The following is a 17,878-nucleotide window of genomic DNA, read 5'->3' as shown; positions in this document are numbered from 1 at the left end:
TTCATATTTCCAAATCTCATATGCCCGTTGCTAAGCAACCACAGCAACAATCATCCCTTAACTTAAGATTATTACATTTATACGGTGACAAGCTTAAAAAATGGCTCATGAGTAGTGGAGAAAGCCACAAAAAGCATGAAGAAATCAACAGCTGCTTTAATATATTTCAATAAATACCATTGTGCTTCTGACACTTCTTTTTTGTGCAGTCGGTGCCAGTAAAGAAACTACTGAGCAGACTGGAAATCCTGCTACAAAATAGCATAGAATAGACTGTTGCCATGGTTTTCATGGTCTTTAGGCTCTGCTACCTGGAAGAAAAGCTACAGAGCTGGAACAAGACAGTGAAAAAAGTGACAAAACAAATTGGTGGAAAATGAATTGTGAAGCACAGTCAAAATGAAAATCATCAGTCAAGTCATCTTTATTAATATAGCGCTTCATACAATACAGATTGTGCCAAAGCATTTTTACTGAGACAAACGGGAAAATTGCAGAATCAATTATGGAAACTCAGCTATGGAGAACCAAACTCTGCTCTAAAGCAGCTCTAAAAGACAACAGTGCCATTATTCAGCTCAAGTCAGTTCAATGTTGAGTTCAATTCCAGTGTTGATGTTGCAAGACACAATTCAGCCGTAAAGCAGCTCTACAGAACATGACAGTGGCATAATTAGCGCTTATGTTCAGCGCTTAATAACAGTGCTTAATTCAGTTCAGTTTAGTTAGCGCACATTTTGTGTACTGAAGAATAGCAAATAAAACTTGAAACATTTTACTGTGAATTTCAGAAATAGCTAGATGAGAATGTTTGTAAACAAACTCTGATGTTGGCTTGGCAAAGATTTGTTTGAAAGTTCGAAATAGTCAAAAGATTGTACTCAAAGTCAATAAAATGCTATTGACTTGTTCTAACGCATTGCTAAAGCGAGTTGCTAACATGATTTAACATACTGTTGCATAAATTACCATGATGCTACCCTGTTCTTACACTTTGCTCACGTTTTAACAATGTGCTAGTTTTAATATCCTGCTAGCATGATTTAAACATGGGGCTACCAGAGTGCTATTCGAGGCTTAGTGTATCCCATCATGCATCACGCCTTGAAATGAATCATGAGACTTTTTGCCTAGATCTCATGAGAGGTTACGGAAAACTTTCCAATGCAAGTTAAATATTAATATAATAATTAGATATTGCACATAATTTGTTTAAAAAAATTGGCCAACTTCTCTTGTTTTACTCCAACTAAAACCACTTGAACTCACTTTGCGTGGTAACAGCGATTTCCAAACTCATAAAAGGTAGCATTAATCTCTCTGAACATGAATGATATTTAACTACATCTGGCCCTTCAGAAGAAAAAGAGATCAAAGGCAAACATAACAGTCACCGTTAAAAGCTTTTGTTTTTGCTCAGCGTTTGATTGACAGGTGAGTAGGCGGTTCTTCAGTGTTGTCAGGGTGCATCAGAGCACTTACACCTATATGCGTGTGTTTCAGACTACCTCTAAATGTGGTGTGAGTAACTGGATCACATTCTGGGCCTGTATTTAGAGTTGTCTACTTATGATTGGGGGACTTGAGACAAATCTTAAAACCAGCTGTAAAGGAGGTCATTAAAATCAAGGGATATTAAAAAACACTTGATGAAATGATATGCTGACATTTTTTGTTTAGTAGCACTCATGCCCAGAAGTTTTTAACCCAAAATATCAACATTGGAAAAACTTCACATTACCTACTTTCACCAAAACTCACAAACAAATAAATTAAAAATCACTAAAATTACAAAATTAAATTAACACAACAAACAACAAAACACCAACAAAATGCATACGACTTCACACAAATTATGATTAAAGCGGCAGATTATTGATTAACAAAGACTTATTTTCTCATGGTTTCTTGCACAATACTATGTTATGACCTCAAAAATCCTTTACCATAGTTCATGATTTGAAAACTAAATATTTTGATGTTTACATCACCGAACCACCTCCATATGTTTGCCTTTTGTGACTAAGTAAACTTGCTCGGCATCGCACCCGGTAGAGCACTTTTTCAAATCCCACAAATTCTATCATTCTTCAAGACATATCCATCATGAAAAGACCCATTTGAATGTTAAAATGTTGGGTGAAAGCATTTAATGCAGCTGTTTGAAAATACAATGCACAAACAGACAGATAACAGGGTAATGCTGTATTTGTTAATACTTATTAACATTAATAACGAACAAGATCTGTATTCTGTTTTAGTTAATCTTTGTTAATGATAACATATTAAGGCATTACTTAACATTAATAGCTTAAATTTGTTAATGCAGGTAAACAAAAAAAAGATTATTGTTAATTAATCTTAGTTTAAATAAATTTAAATAAAACAGACTACTGGGGTTCCTGGAACATACTGGAGTATATTTAATATATAATATTAATAGTATAAGAAAATACTATTTCAATCTTTCGACTTTAAGTAAATGTAATTTCATGTTAATTTTATGCATTATTTAATACTAACAAATTCAGCAATTCATTTTAAGAGATGCACAAATTGTTGTTTATTGTTAATCAATGTTAACTATAATGCAGTATCTAATGTTAACAAACAAATCTTACTGTAAAGTGTTACGAGAAACATTATTCCCCTTCCTAATTAAGTTCTTAAATTGAAAGTTAATTTAAATAAAACAAAGATTATTGGAGTATGTTTTACAAGAATACTATATTTCTTTTTTTCTGCTTTTTCTGTCTATTTTCTACTTCAGCTTTCTACTTCAGTTTTTGTCTGTTTTCTAGTTTCTACTATAAAAATTCACATTTAATTCAATGTTACTTGCCATATCTTTGTAAATATTTCTGAAATTTCTTAGAAGCTCCTGAGTGAATTTTTTGTTTTTGTTTGACAAACCCTTTTCCAACTACCTCCTTATTGACTGCAGGAGAAAACACACACACACACTACACCGAGTCAAAAGCTATTGTTTGCATAGGCTACATCCTATACTTCTAGGCAGAGAGGCTGGCTTGTTTGTGGACATTTTGTCCCTACACTAAAGGACCACTTAAGTTCTCTGACTTCATTAGTGAGTGGAGCTTTTAACTTGCATACTGCTACTTAAAGCCTTGTGTTGTAGGACTATTTCTATTAGAAACCCATATTGTCCCTTTAATAGAGCCTGTTTCTGAGGCCTCTTGGATGGTTGAGGGTATGCAGACATAGTGGTGTGAATGCATTTCTGTGTGTGTGTGTGTGTGTGTGTGTGTGTGTGTGTGTGTGTGTTGGGGGTTGGAGAAGGGTTTTAGAAAACGAGGGACCACGGAACGTGACATGGATGAGTGAAAGATTTCTAGGCCAAGGACACAGAAAGCCTTTGACAGAGAGAAAGAAAGACAGAGACAGCCTGGGAAAAAGAGTAGTGAGAGTTCATTAGACACAATGCACCCAGTAAATAAAATTACTTACTGCTTCATTCTATAACTGTTCTGAATTCAGAATGGTTTCTTTAAACACTTGGAATGCCAGCCATTATGAACACACTAATGAATACAACAGATAGCAATTAAAAGGGTAATTTGCCAATAACAGACACTAAACACCCACCTGATGCACATACTAATGTTGCATTCTCTCTTAAATTACACAAATTTCCATGTCTGAATGATTTTTTTACCTTTATTTTTCTCTTTGACCATATAGATATCACTAAATGTCAATTAATAAACACTTTTATTTTATTTTTTTTAAGTTTGCACCACATAACCAGTTCCATATGTGTGGATTTTCTGATTTTGTAAACTTGCTCAGCAGCGCACCCGGTACAACATTGGTATTGTGATGTGAAGTGCTCGGATACGAGTACTGTAAAACACAAGTCACAACACTCAGTAAATAAGCTCAATGACTTCCCCAAGGCAGCTAAAATAGCACGGTTGCCTAAGCAAATGTGTTTTTTAGCCCAAGCTTGCTTTTTTTTAACACTATCGGTAAGGTCTGATGTGAGTGGCACGTTCAAACGCAATAGAGCATTAGCCTTTTAGCAACATTCACTGGACATTTAATTTCCAAATGCCATGCTATGAACAATAGCCAACATAATAAAATGTTTCTGCATCTGTTTATGAACCTGCTTTTAGCACCACTCACTGGACATTTCACTTAAGTGAAATTCTAGCCTTCGAGCTCGCAAATATAAGTTCTGGTTCTGGTTGGGCTACCAAGCAGAGGACAGCAGGTACCTGGGACCAAAGAATAAACTGCACCCTTTGTGTGTCTCATTCTAAGCTCAACTTTATTATGCATGGGGCTGCATATATATAGTATTTGCAGAAGTGAAAGAAAAGACCGTCTGGAAAATACAAGCTGAATAAGCATAACCTCATTTGGCAATAATCGGATAAACATGTAAGTAATGTTCTAGTATAGCACATCCAAATCAGACAGGCACACAATGTCCCTAGACACAGGGTGTTCGTGGGGTAAAACCGAGCGGCAACCTTCCGGTCTCTCGTGTGAAGCCAACAAGGAAGTGTCTAAAACTGCAATTCATCTACTGGCCGCTAGAGGCTGGCTCCAAAAGGGAGTCAGTCCCATAGACTCCCCTTTACAGCAGAAAAAAAATGTGTTTACAGCCTGGTTCAAAAAGTGGTTTTGGTCTATATAGCTAATTTTGCCCTTCATGACAACTGTGAAGGGATGAATTTTTTTATAACTCGTCCATTTAAATTATATTAATCCTTAAAGTTCTGCATAATTAAGGGCGTGGCCACTTGAGTGACATGTGGATTGCCACAGCTGTCACCACCGTTGAGCTAGGTGGGTTTGGTTTCCGCAACCAGGTTCCGCCTCTTTGCCCATTTTCGATTATCCGGGAGTGACGCTGCCAAGATGGCGACGGCCCACTTCACCCACTTTGAGCTTCAAAAACACTCTTCAGGAACTACTGGTGATGTCACGGACACTACGTCCATGTTTTTATACAGTCTATGAGTAAAACAGAATCTAACAACAACAAAATAAAATGCCTATTCACAAGGTGAAAATATCAGCACAAGACCATATTTTCTTTCTGAAAAAGAATTGGGCTAAGCAGCAGAGACCAGGCGTGAGCGTGAACCGAAATTAACTTTTTTGTCCACTTTAGCCCACATTCACTGGTGGTCAAAAACACACGTAACCCCAGTGCACCTAGAGTGTAAACACTCATGCACTCAAACAGCCTACTCACTTGTCAGATTAACCACTGCACTAAAACCAGCATTTCTTTAAATAGTAAAAAAAAAAAACCTTTTACAGTAGCCTAGATCATTGCAACCTAATATGACACAGTAATACGGTTCATGTACAGCACACAGAGGTTAAGATAATGCAGGTACTCTAAAATAACCGATAATCCTGCTACAGGTGTCATTTGTTGCTGGATTTAAAAGTACATTTGCAAGAAAAAGACCACCGTTTTTTGTTCATGGTTTCAACACTCTGTGTGGCACTGTGATATATATAATAATAATATATGTGGTTAAAATAAAAAACTTTCCCTTCTAAATCTGATTGCAAGTGGTCACGAGACAGATTACTGCCAGGTGTATGATGACTCTTGAGAGATGTTTCTATGTTATTTATATTTAATATAGTTTATATTATATTATATTGTTTTAATTGATTAAACATTCACAAAGCACAGGAATGCTTAAAGTCATCATCAAAATGGCCATCTTGTTGAGTATTCATTTTAAAGGCAGGAGAGGTAATTTGGTTCAAAAGTCTCACATCCCAACAGCAATCATTAAGTGGTCTAAATTAATTTATATGTATTTCTATAATCTGTGGAAGGCGTAGGACCATAAAATGTTTGTCCAATCAAAATGTTGGACAAATTTGTCCAATCAAATCAAAGTGATTATGCAGGGAGGGTGGGATCTTATGCTTTCAAAGCTAGCTTGCTATCTCTAGCCTTTTCAGAATCGCCTACCTTACCTTAATACACATGCTCATGTCTTAAGGGAGCATAAATGGGGTATTGGATCTGCATTTTGTGTCAATACATGGGATCTGTTCATTAAGTCTGAAAGTGGTCTACAAGTCTAAAAGCTGTGACTGTCTGAGTCCTTGATGTTAATCAAACAACTAAAGGAAAATAAAATCAATTACTGTACTTGACTGAATAACATTTTTAGCTCTAATAATGATTAATTTACATTTATGCATTCAGCAGATGCTTTTATCCAAAGTGACTTACAGTGCATTCAGGCTAAAACTTTTTACCTAACATGTGTTCCCTGGGAATCGAACCCACAACCTTTTGTGCTGCTAACGCAATGCTCTACCACTGAGCCACAGGATTCATTCATATTTAATTCATGCAGTGAGGTTTAGACAGTTTTTTACATTTGATAATTTTATTTTTTGTATTTCTTACTTGAATGCTACCGATAGATAGACCTACAGTAAATGAAATAATGTTGTTGCCCAATTTTTGTTTTAAATAAAGATGAAAACACCAAAAATACAAAACAACAAAAATAACTAAGTGAATCTGTTATTGTGAAATAAAATTACTCATTTTGTGAAATGAAGTCATATCACCCACCACAAGGCACAGGACTATTTTGCAATTACTCACACCCTCCAAATCAAACAGAAAAATGCATCATAAATGTTAATTACAGTAATAATTATCAAACACGTACTAACATGTAGAGGCTAAAATGTCTTTTCAACTACAAACATAGGTTTCAAGCAATGCTGCTTTAAGTCCCTCTTCCAGCTTCTGCAACTTGTAATATCTATATTTTCATGCATTATTCTTACAAATAACACAGATTTTTACAACAGCAAACGATTCCAGAGTCACAAAGATCTCTCAGCATTTTCTTCAAATTTGAATTCTTCTGAATCACTTACTATTACTTAAAACTGACGTGCTGTAGAAGGAGAAATGAAGGAGAGACTCATGGTGCCACAGAGCAGGACTCAATGTAGCTAGCACTAGCTTGAGCAGATGGCTAATAAATAAAGATGATCTGATAATAAATCAAACTATGGGCTATAAAAGGGGTTTCTAAACCAAGAAGAAACCGAAAATACAAAAAGAAAAAATAAGCTATAATACATGTAAATGTTTCCAAATCACTTGATATGTTGCTGAAGTCTGTTTCTGTTGATTATTACTGGACAACCTGTTGTCCACTCTATGTTTTAAAATATTCAAATTTTCAAATATTCACTTTTTTTAATATTTATGATTATTTTTAAAATATATTTTTTATTGTTATTTTTAAGTGTTTTTTCCTTCTTTATGACTGTTATAATATTTTAAAAAAAATGTATGCACATAACAAAATTCCCATGTATATAAAAACTATCTTCAATTAATTACTACAAATATTCAAAACCTTTTCATTGCATCAGTGAAAATGCTACTTGGCTCTGCTTTGGCTGTTTGACGGCAAGCCTCCTACGGCAATTAGGAGCATATATATGCATCTTATGAGCAGCTGAATGGGATCGTGACATTAGATCTAATGCCCAGAGGGGTTGTGAGAAACTTAAGACACTGGCACACATTTTCACACACTTTATAAAAAGCCTATACACTTGTAAGCAGGACATTGATAAAGCTATATGGATGCTAGTGACTATAAAAACAAGCATCAAGGAAGTGTCCGCTTAAGAAAACACCAACAAATCATTCTGTTATGGGTTTCAGCATCTCCGAAAAACTAGACCAATGGATGACACACAATTTATAATCCTGTAACATTAATGACAAAGTTGTAAAACCAATACTGTACAGCAACAAGTTTAAAAGTCATACACAATGCAGTTTTGTGGAACATTAATTTGTTTCCTAAATGCTCAGAGTCTCTATATGAAACTCAATCAAGTAGCACCAGTCAAGTCTTCTGCAATGTCTTGCAAACAAAGAAAAACCTCCAAGGAAAAAACAAATAATGTCCATGTGACAAACCCTAACAAAATAGCTGAAATGTCCTGCAAAACCTAAAAAAAGTTGAGTTTTACCTCCAAATAAAACATGATGTACATTTTTTAAATGTGTGAACCTCAATGCCGTTTCATTTACACGCAGAATGATCTGAGTGAGGTGTAGCTGAACAAGACATCAAGCTGTAGTGAAACATTAGTGATTTGTCAATATGATGTGATATAGTAACGCATAAGGCAAGGCTAACATAGACACATATAATTAGTGTTATGTAAGTGCTGAAATTGTTTGCATACAATGAATCATGCAACTCACAGAGCTACACTTCAGCATGCTTTTTGTAATCTCGCTCGATACAAAAACTCAACCAAGCCCTGGAAAACACAGTGTGTTCAAGTTAAGATATTCTTACATTGTATAACATGACATCAAGCTGTAACATTTGAATTTGAACGATTTTACCGTATGATGTGAATAGTGTATATATAAGGCATGGCTAACACAGATGCATATAATTAGTGTTATGTAAGCGCTGGAAATGTTTGGAAAGCATACAATGAATCATGAAACTCACAGAACTGCATTTACGCACGCTTTTTGCAAGGGTCTTTTGTTTCCTGACAAGGGAAGACATCTAGTTGACATTTACAGGCCCAGCCATCTAGTACACGGCATTTCCACCGATGCAACACTCAGTTTATGCGTGCAATTCTGTCAAAGCGGCGTCCGTGCATTTCTTTATTGAGGCCGAAGCTGCGCTTTGAAGTCGCTACATTCCTGCCGCGTGCAGCAGCGACTGTTCCAACATGTTGCGAATACAGTGAGCGGTGACTGTTGACTTACAACCAAGTGGCGATTTTGTCTTTTATAAAAGACAGAGTGCTATTGAAAAGACAGCATACCTGACGCGTTATATTGGAGAAACGTGCACGCGTACGCGAACCAAATGCATCAAGTTGGTTTCAAAAAGCGAATAATCGAGGATATTTCTCTGCGCGGTGGATCAAATACTATTTATACACACACCAACAACTACACAGTAGCATCAGTTTCATATCTGAAAGCGGTTTCTGCTTTAACGCGCTTTGGATCCATCACGACTCGCTGTTTTGGTTTGTTCAGTGTTCGTGTAAGTGTCTGCTGTAACTCTTCAAAGATCACACGCTTCGATTCCGCTCGCCCAGACTGTTTTGTAGGCTGTTTTCACACTGGGTTTACAAGCACCGATGTGTTTGTTTCTCAAAGACGAAGCAGAGAACTCCAAAACACTTACCTTCGGCGAGAAGCATGAAAGTTAAAAGACTGCCACAAAGCACCGCGGTGAGCCTCATCGTGAAGAATCCTCTCGCGCTCGCGCTTTATTTAGCAAATGTTTCTCTTTGAAGTATCAGCACCCTTCGGATGAACTGAATTAGATTTATAACTCTTTAAAAACCATTGTTTGAGGCGTCTGCGACCCCGTTCGGACACAGGCTGAGTTGAACTACAGACAAGGCTCAAATCAGGACAGCGCAACTCCAGCAGAGAGCTCGAAATGTTGTTCCTCAGTCAGTCAGTCGCTGCTGCTGCTGCTTCTGCTGGAATGATCAAAAGGTGCATTGGGCTGTACCATGTGTGATTCGGGGGTAGTTCGTATTCCAGTGTAGGATGTCTTGAGGGAAACCGAGTGGACAAATCACAAATCGCCGTTCACTATTAAGAAACTTTTCCGAGTTCGCACTCGAGGTTCCTGCCGCTCTGCAAGTCCAATGCAAACAGCAGTTTTGGAAATACGCGCTGTTCGTGCCTCGCCACCAAAACTTTGAAGTTCTCCGAACCCTTTTCAAATGGGAGACACAAAGTAAGACGATCCAAGTCAAATAAGGAGACGTCAATAGGCCAGTTGACTGAACTTACTCTGACGCCTTTAACTCTCGGCTTCAGTAAACCACACTTTGTCTGCCCAGACTATTTACTGGATGGTAGTATAGGTTTACAACTACTAAAATACAAAATATAGCCACAAATGATTCATGTAATGCTATATAAATGCAGTTAATATATGTGTCCCATATGACCTAAAAAACAGTCATAAGGGTCCTTTTTTTAAATTAAGATTTACACCATCTGAATAAATAAGCTTTCCACTGATGTATGGTTTAGGACAATATTTGACTGAGATACAACTATATTAATATCTGGAATCTGAGGGTGCAAAAAAAAAATCTTTAAAGTTGTCCAAATTAAGTTCTTAATCATGCATATTACTAATCAAAAATTAAGTTTTGATATATTTACAGTAGGAAATGTACAAAATATCTTCATGGAACATGATCTTTACTTAATATCCTAATGATTTTTGGCTTAAAAGAAGAATCAATAACTTTGATTCATACAATGAATTGTTGACTATTGCTACAAAATACCTGAGCTAAAGGGGAAGTTGTGGCCTAATGGTTAGGGAGTTTAACTCCTAACCCTAAGGTTGTGGGTTCGAGTCTCGGGCCGGCAATACCACGACTGAGGTGCCCTTGAGCAAGGCACCGAACCCAAACTGCTCCCCGGGTGCCGCAGCATAAATGGCTGCCCACTGCTCCGGGTGTGTGTTCACGGTGTGTGTGTGTTCAATCCTGTATGTGTGTACTTTGGATGGGTTAAATGCAGAGCATGAATTCTGAGTATGGGTCACCATACTTGGCTGTATGTCACGTCACTTTAGCTACTTATAACTGCTTTTGTGCTCCAGGGTCAGGTGTACTGCTGAATGTACTGACGAGAATTTATGGTAAACTAAAAGATAATGAAATTCTATTTAAACTTTTTTGTCATATATTTGGATATATTTGTGTTTGCACATTTGCAAATGATAAAGCTGCAGTTCACTGCATTTAAAATATATAAGCTTCAAATGTAATATCGAATAATACACTAGAGTTTTAAAAAAGTAAAACATTTGATTTGACATTATTACAAAGTGCACTTTTTAGTGTGTTCATTGTTATGTGTTAAGAAACACATAAAAATCCAATAACAGGAGAGATGTATTTACCCTTAACATTATAATCCTGTATGAAAGTCACTTCTTAATATTTAGCAGTAAATGCATACTGTTATTAAGCTGGCATCTTTTTCTACTTGTAATTTAGCATTCCCTAAAATGTCTTTTTTTTAAACCTCCAGGTGAGGGCCAATGTCTTAACGGATAGTTCACCCAAAAATGAAAATAATTTGATGGTAGCCATTGACTTAATGACTTCCATAGTATTTTGTTTCTATAAGTCAATGACTGTTACAGTCAACTGTTTGGTTACACAAAATATCTTTTCTCGTGTTCAGCAAGAAACATGAGAAGCAAGAAACTCATGAAGGTGAGTAAATGAATGAGTTTTCATTTTGGGGTGAACCATCCATTTAATTTAATTATAAGTTACTGAGTTCATAGACATTTTAGTGGCTTTCTCTATGGTGTTAAATATCTGTCGTAAAAAAAGGACACAAGCCATTAAAGCAGTTTGTGTATAATACACTTGGGTTTGATATACAGTAGGTCCATCTGTGTGTACCCTAATGCATGTTTAAACACAAACAGGTACATTAAACTTGAACATTACTAGCATATTTGACTAAAATATTTACTTTTGGCTCTAACAGCGATGCAGTCTTTCTTCAGCACTGTATGCTGTGAACTGAGTGAGAGGGGAGAGTCTGCCAAAACTTCACTACATTATTACACTATTAACAAAAACTATAACAGAACATCATGTACAGTATGGTTGAACAAAGACAACATGCAAGAAATTAAATAAAATATATCAAATAATCCATACATTCCAGGGTTATTATAATTAAGTACAACTAAAGCAAAAGAAAATGCATTTGTTACTTGAAATAAAATAAACGTTAACATTAAACAATGAAATATAAAAAAAATAAAAAGCTAGAAACAAATTAAAAGTTTTTAATTTTATTTAATGTAAACATACATGATGTACTAAAATAACTAAAAACTGAAATCAAATTAATTCAAACTATATAGACATATTAAAAAAATCTAATAACAAATCTAATAATAAAAAATGACAAACACAACAAAATGACTAAAACTTTCACAGAAGTTTTGTTATTTTCCTGGTATATGAAAATAGATACCAGGTAATCTTTTGGTGATATTGTTCTCTGTGTTATCTGAAGACAATGACCAGTGTTCAGAAAAACTACAACTTTGGTTGTGCTGCTGACGAAGGCTGTGTGAAGCACATGCTGTGGTAACAAACAATGAATATTTCTTAACGTCAATAACAACATATTTTTTCCTGTGTTTATGCAAAATGTATTTTCCTTTCATGTCAACCCCATCCAGGGGAGGATCCTCTCATTACAAACTCAGCAGAAATTCAGATGGCCATATTGTCTGCAAATGTGTTCTCTGCTAAATCTGGACTTTTAATCTTCTGTTTATTTCAACAGTAATGTAATATTTCGTGCCATCGGGTCTTATTAATAAACTGTGTAGCGAGAGTCGACTTAAGGCATTTATTTAATACAGTTTTTTTTTAGGGGATTCTCTTCCTTCAGTTTTCTTTGAACTTTATTTTTGGGTCTTATGTTGAAACATCAACCAGAGTACCACCATGAATTTGCTGCACCAGGATTTCTCTCCTGATTCAGACCAGATGACGTTTTCACTTGAGAAAGCCATATTATAGAAGAGGACTCATATTTTGGCTGGAAGCAACGGTTTAAAGTTAAAAACATCCGAATGATGGATTTGTTCTTACAAACACGCATCTTTTGTCTTCTCAGGACGTTAATTGATGGACTGGAGTGGTGTGAATTACTTGTGGATTACTGTGATGTTTTTATCAGCTGTTAAGCGGGTCACTCTGACGGCACCCATTGCAAGTAATGTAATGCTAAATTTCACCAAATCTGTTCTAAAAAAACATCTATATCTTGAATGGTGAATTATTCCTTTAAACTTACTATGTACTTAGTGTCTTAATTTGTCTTAAATCCACGAAAAATGAAGAAACGTGAAGAAACAAACTCATCTTCATCTTGAATGGGCTGAGGTCGAGTACATTTTCATTTCTGGATGAACTATTCCTTTAAACAGACTTAGGTTTGGTATGAGTTTTGAAGACAAAGCAACTGAAATCACCCACAAAACACGGCTCTGCTCATATGTTGAGCAAAAGGTTTCTAATATTTTCAAAAGTTTTACTTAATCTGTTTCTGGACTGATGTTAATCAAAACTTTTGCTCGGTTAAAATTGAACACAGTCTGTCGTGTGATGTCTGCAAGGCTTTTTGAAGGAACTGCATATTCAGAGGCCATCTGTTAAACTGTTTTTATCAAGGACACGCCACTACTTTGCAAAGACTTGAATAACATTCACAGGATGAATATTGAACACTTCTGCAGCAACACCATCTGTTTCTCTATGAAGGTGTGTTGACACAATGTTTAAAATACTTTGATAGCATTTTAAGTCACAGTCCAGTTCTACATGTATGTACTACTGTATGTATTTACTAACAACTTGAATTAACCCTGAACCCAACCGTAGCCCACATGAAAGGGACAGTTCATCAAAAAAGGATCATTTAGGGTCATCATTTACTCAGCCTTAGATTGTTCCATTTCTTTCTTCTGCTGAACACAAAAGATGATTTTTTGAAGAATGTTAGTAGCAGTTGCTACTAGTCCACTGACTTCCATAGCATTATTTTTCCATACTATGGAAGTCAATGGGAGCCAACAGCTGGATCAACAATCTTCACAATATTAGAAAATGTTCAACAGATTGCGGGTGGTAAAATTTCCTTCACGGTCAAAGAAAAGCTCAACTGGGTCACGATGAAACACAAAAATACTCTTTTTTTTAGACCATAACACATTTTAAAATAATGCTATACACACAACTGTATGGTTTAATGGAAAACTAGTAATTTATATTAGTTCCCATTTGAAAACACACAGAAAGTGGCATAGGGATGGTTTGTCGGAGTAATTGGAAAGAAGGACGCACAAGGACATGTTCGCATTATTCATGAATTGATTTCCATCCGGGACATGACAGCGTCCTCTGCACAAACCAGCTCCAACCAGATCAAACACACTTGTGTAGAAGTTTCCAGTGAGTCTGAAGACCTTGATTAGTTGGTTTAGACATCAATCCATTTCTGGACTAAAGCAAGCATGATTTTATTATTATTATTTTGATACTAATTTTGAGTCATTTAGAAAGAAATATCCATGCATATGTCTTAAAGAATCTCTTGAGTTAATTAACCCTTTAACCTTTTTTGTTCAGAGAATAAAAAGCTATTGCTACTTACATACCCTGAAAGTTACCTCAGGTTTTGGAGCCAAAATGTGAGATTATCTGTTAATAAACCTATGTATGTCCCATAACCTGTTTTCTGGAATAACCCCTTGAAATATAACAACCAAGTGCTGTAAAAACAAACTGATGGAGGTGCTCTGAACTAATGTTCAGGCGAGGGCTCCCTCTAGAGGGCTCGAGAGGGAAGTGCATGTCACAGAATCTCTCTCTAGGAACTGGATTGATTTGTTTTAGGGTCTTAGATGGTTTTAGGGGTTTAGGCTGGCTGATAACAGGGATCTCCATAGCAGAACCGGCTGGTATAATATTATGCAATGCTCTGAGCCCTATACCTGTGTACTTTCTGCATCATTTGTATCCAAAACCTCTGGCCCCATTTGTGGTCCTTTTTTATACATTTTTTATCTGAGATCTGTTCTCACGTTGACAATCATGATAAATCTCAGAATGATGCGATTTTGATTAATATTGATTGCATGGTTGAGGTATATGTCTTCAATATTTTAGATTAGTGGTCCACATACTTAAGCATACTTAAGCATAGTATATTGCAAACAGTGCAATATACTTTAAAAGAATATAATTAAGTGCGAGTATAATGTTTTCAGTCACTTCCGTCACTTACTTTACTTACGTCAATTGCAATGAAGCAAAAATGTATTATATTTTAAATGTATATTAAAATAGTTAGCTAAACTTAAGAGTGTGGTTTTAACATGTAGGACTTAAGTACATCTTTATGAGTAATTTTATAATTGTCTTTGAAATATGGTTGAAGTGTATGAATGTACTGACATGCATTTATGGTAACCTAAAATATTTCATTTCTATTGAAACTTATTGTATCCATGTATAAAATGTATTTGCAATTATACATTTGTAATGAAGTTGTAATTTAGTACATTTAAAATATATTAACTTTAAATGTAATATTGAATAAACGCTACAGTTAAAATTATAATCAAGTACTTTACATACAGGTGCTTGTCATATAATTAGAATATCATCAAAAAGTTGATTTATTTCACTAATTCCATTCAAAAAGTGAAACTTGTATATTATATTCATTCATTACACACAGACTGATATATTTCAAATGTTTATTTCTTTTAATTTTAATTATTATAACTGACAGCTAAGGAAAATCCCAAATTCAGTATCTCAGAAAATTAGAATATTACTTAAGACCAATACAAAGAAAGGATTCTTAGAAATCTTGGCCAACTGAAAAGTATAAAAATGAAAAGTATGAGCATGTACAGCACTCAATATTTAGTTTGGACTCCTTTTGTCTGAATTACTGCAGCAATGTGGCGTGGCATGGAGTCGAACAGTCTGTGGCACTGCTCAGGTGTTATGAGAGACAAGGTTGCTCTGATAGTGGCCTTCAGCTCTTCTGCATTCTTGTGTCTGGTATATCGCATCTTCCTCTTCACAATACCCCATAGATTTTCTATGGGGTTATAGTCAGGCGAGTTTGCTGGCCAATTAAGAACAGGGATACCTTGGCCCTTGAACCAGGTGCTGGTAGCTTTGGCACTGTGTACAGGTACCAAGTCCTGTTGGAAAATGAAATCTGCATCTCCATAAAGTTGGTCAGCAGCAGGAAGCATGAAGTGCTCTAAAACTTCCTGATATACGGCTGCGTTGACCTTGGACCTCAGAAAACACAGTGGACCAACACCAGCAGATAACATAGCACCCCAAACCATCACTGACTGTGGAAACTTCACACTGGACCTCAAGCAACGTGGATTGTGTGCCTCTCCTCTCTTTCTCCAGACTCTGGGACCCTGATATCCAAAGGAAATGCAAAATTTACTTTCATCAGAGCACATAACTTTGGACCACTCAGCAGCAGTCCAGTCCTTTTTGAAGCGAGACGCTTCTGACGCTGTCTGTTGTTCAAGAGTGGCTTGACACAAGGAATGCGACAGCTGAAACCCGTGTCTTGCATACGTCTTTGTGTAGTGGTTCTTGAAGCACTGACTCCAGCTGCAGTCCACTCTTTGTGAATCTCCCCCACATTTTTGAATGGGTTTTGTTTCACAATCCTCTCCTGGGTGCGGTTATCCCTATTGCTTGTACACTTTTCTTCTACCACATCTTTTCCTTCCCTTCGCCTCTCTATTAATGGTCTTGGACACAGAGCTCTGTGAACAGCCAGCCTCTTTTGCAATGACCTTTTGTGTCTTGCCCTCCTTGTGCAAGGTGTCAATGGTCGTCTTTTGGACAACTGTCAATTCAGCAGTCTTCCCCGTGATTGTGTAGCCTACAGAACTAGACTGAGAGACTATTTAAAGGCCTTTGCAGGTGTTTTGAGTTAATTAGTTGATTAGAGGGTGGCACCAGGTGTCTTCAATATTGAACCTTTTCACAATATTCTTATTTTCTGAGATACTGAATTTGGGATTTTCCTTAGTTGTCAGTTATAATCATCAAAATTAAAAGAAATGTACATTTGAAATATATCAGTCTGTGTGTAATGAATGAATATAATATACAAGTTTCACTTTTTGAATGTAATTAGTGAAATCAACTTTTTGATGATATTCTAATTATATGACCAGCACCTGTATATCCCTATACACTTCAGAATTCATCCGGCTGCTTCTGTCTTCTGTCTGAATGACATACTATTATTTCAACAGCATCAAGATAAACTAAACTAAGTACTAAACTAAATATTATCTAACTATATCACACTTTATAATAAGTATAGACTAATAAAGTACTTACAAATCATTAACAAACTATTAGTTTTTTCATAGTTTAGAAATTGTAGTCGCTACACTGGTAATGTATTAATAGGTGATATATAAATAGTGAGTTCTTCATTCATTGTCACTGTGATTAACTCTAATTAATAATTAATTATTATTGTTTAATTAAGTCGTAGTAAAGGATTTGTTAATTGTTATAAGGAGTGAATAGTTCTCACTTTAGGTCACTGGAAATGAGAAAATTTAATTAAGAACCTTTATTGAACCTTAATTCCACTCGCTATTTGTATAGAATCTATTCAAGTATTAACCACAGTTTATAAACTATGAATTACTAATAGTTTGCAAATGCTTTGTAAGTGGTTTATTACTGTACACGTATTATAAATTGTTACCTTTCTATTTATCTGTCTATCTAGACTACTGCGCAAAAGTCTTTGGTAACTTTTATAAAAAATAAAAATAAAAAACAGTTCACAAATCAGCTGTTGAGAGCAGTTTTCAAGGGGAGGAGTTTGGCAGCACTGCCTTGAGGAAGGAGAGCAAGAGGCCAAATGTACAGCGTTTCTCACTTGATTATGAGGAGACTTCCTTCCGCTCACATCTGTCTTATGTTATAGTCAAAACCACAGAAGTATTCAAAAAGAGGCTGGATTCTGAATACATCAGGTGTTACTTGCATTCAGATACATCACAGTCATGTGTGTTAAACATTTATGAATTATAGGCCTGTCACTTTAACATGATAATTATCCCCTGATCTGTATTAAGTGATTTTTTTTTAGCATGTCTGAGAGCATGGGTTGTTTGTGGGATGGACTGTCATGTTTTTTTTCTTGGCGTGGGAAAGAGAGAGAGATTTCTGGCTATAGCAGAGT

At 35.8% G+C, this 17,878-nt stretch overlaps 1 protein-coding gene across 3 annotated transcripts in view; it reads right to left on the bottom strand.

Annotated features, from left to right (window-relative positions):
• The window catches only part of LOC109092228 (low-density lipoprotein receptor-related protein 4), a 93,104-nt gene extending 83,556 nt beyond the window's left edge, over positions 1-9,548 (bottom strand). The window contains exon 1 of one of the 3 annotated variants that reach the window (XM_042728743.1): positions 9,222-9,548. In XM_042728743.1, coding sequence (XP_042584677.1) covers positions 9,222-9,279 — 58 coding nt within the window. In that variant the 5' untranslated portion in view covers positions 9,280-9,548. The remainder of the gene's footprint in view (positions 1-9,221) is intronic. The other 2 variants (XM_042728741.1, XM_042728742.1) reach the window with 2 other exon arrangements.
• Positions 9,549-17,878: the final 8,330 nt, after the last annotated feature.

The sequence above is a fragment of the Cyprinus carpio genome, chromosome B7 (assembly GCF_018340385.1).
Source record: "Cyprinus carpio isolate SPL01 chromosome B7, ASM1834038v1, whole genome shotgun sequence".
Taxonomy (NCBI): Eukaryota; Metazoa; Chordata; class Actinopteri; order Cypriniformes; family Cyprinidae; genus Cyprinus; species Cyprinus carpio.
The sequence above is the reverse complement of the archived record's forward strand: the minus strand, read 5'-3'. Positions and strand labels throughout refer to the sequence as shown.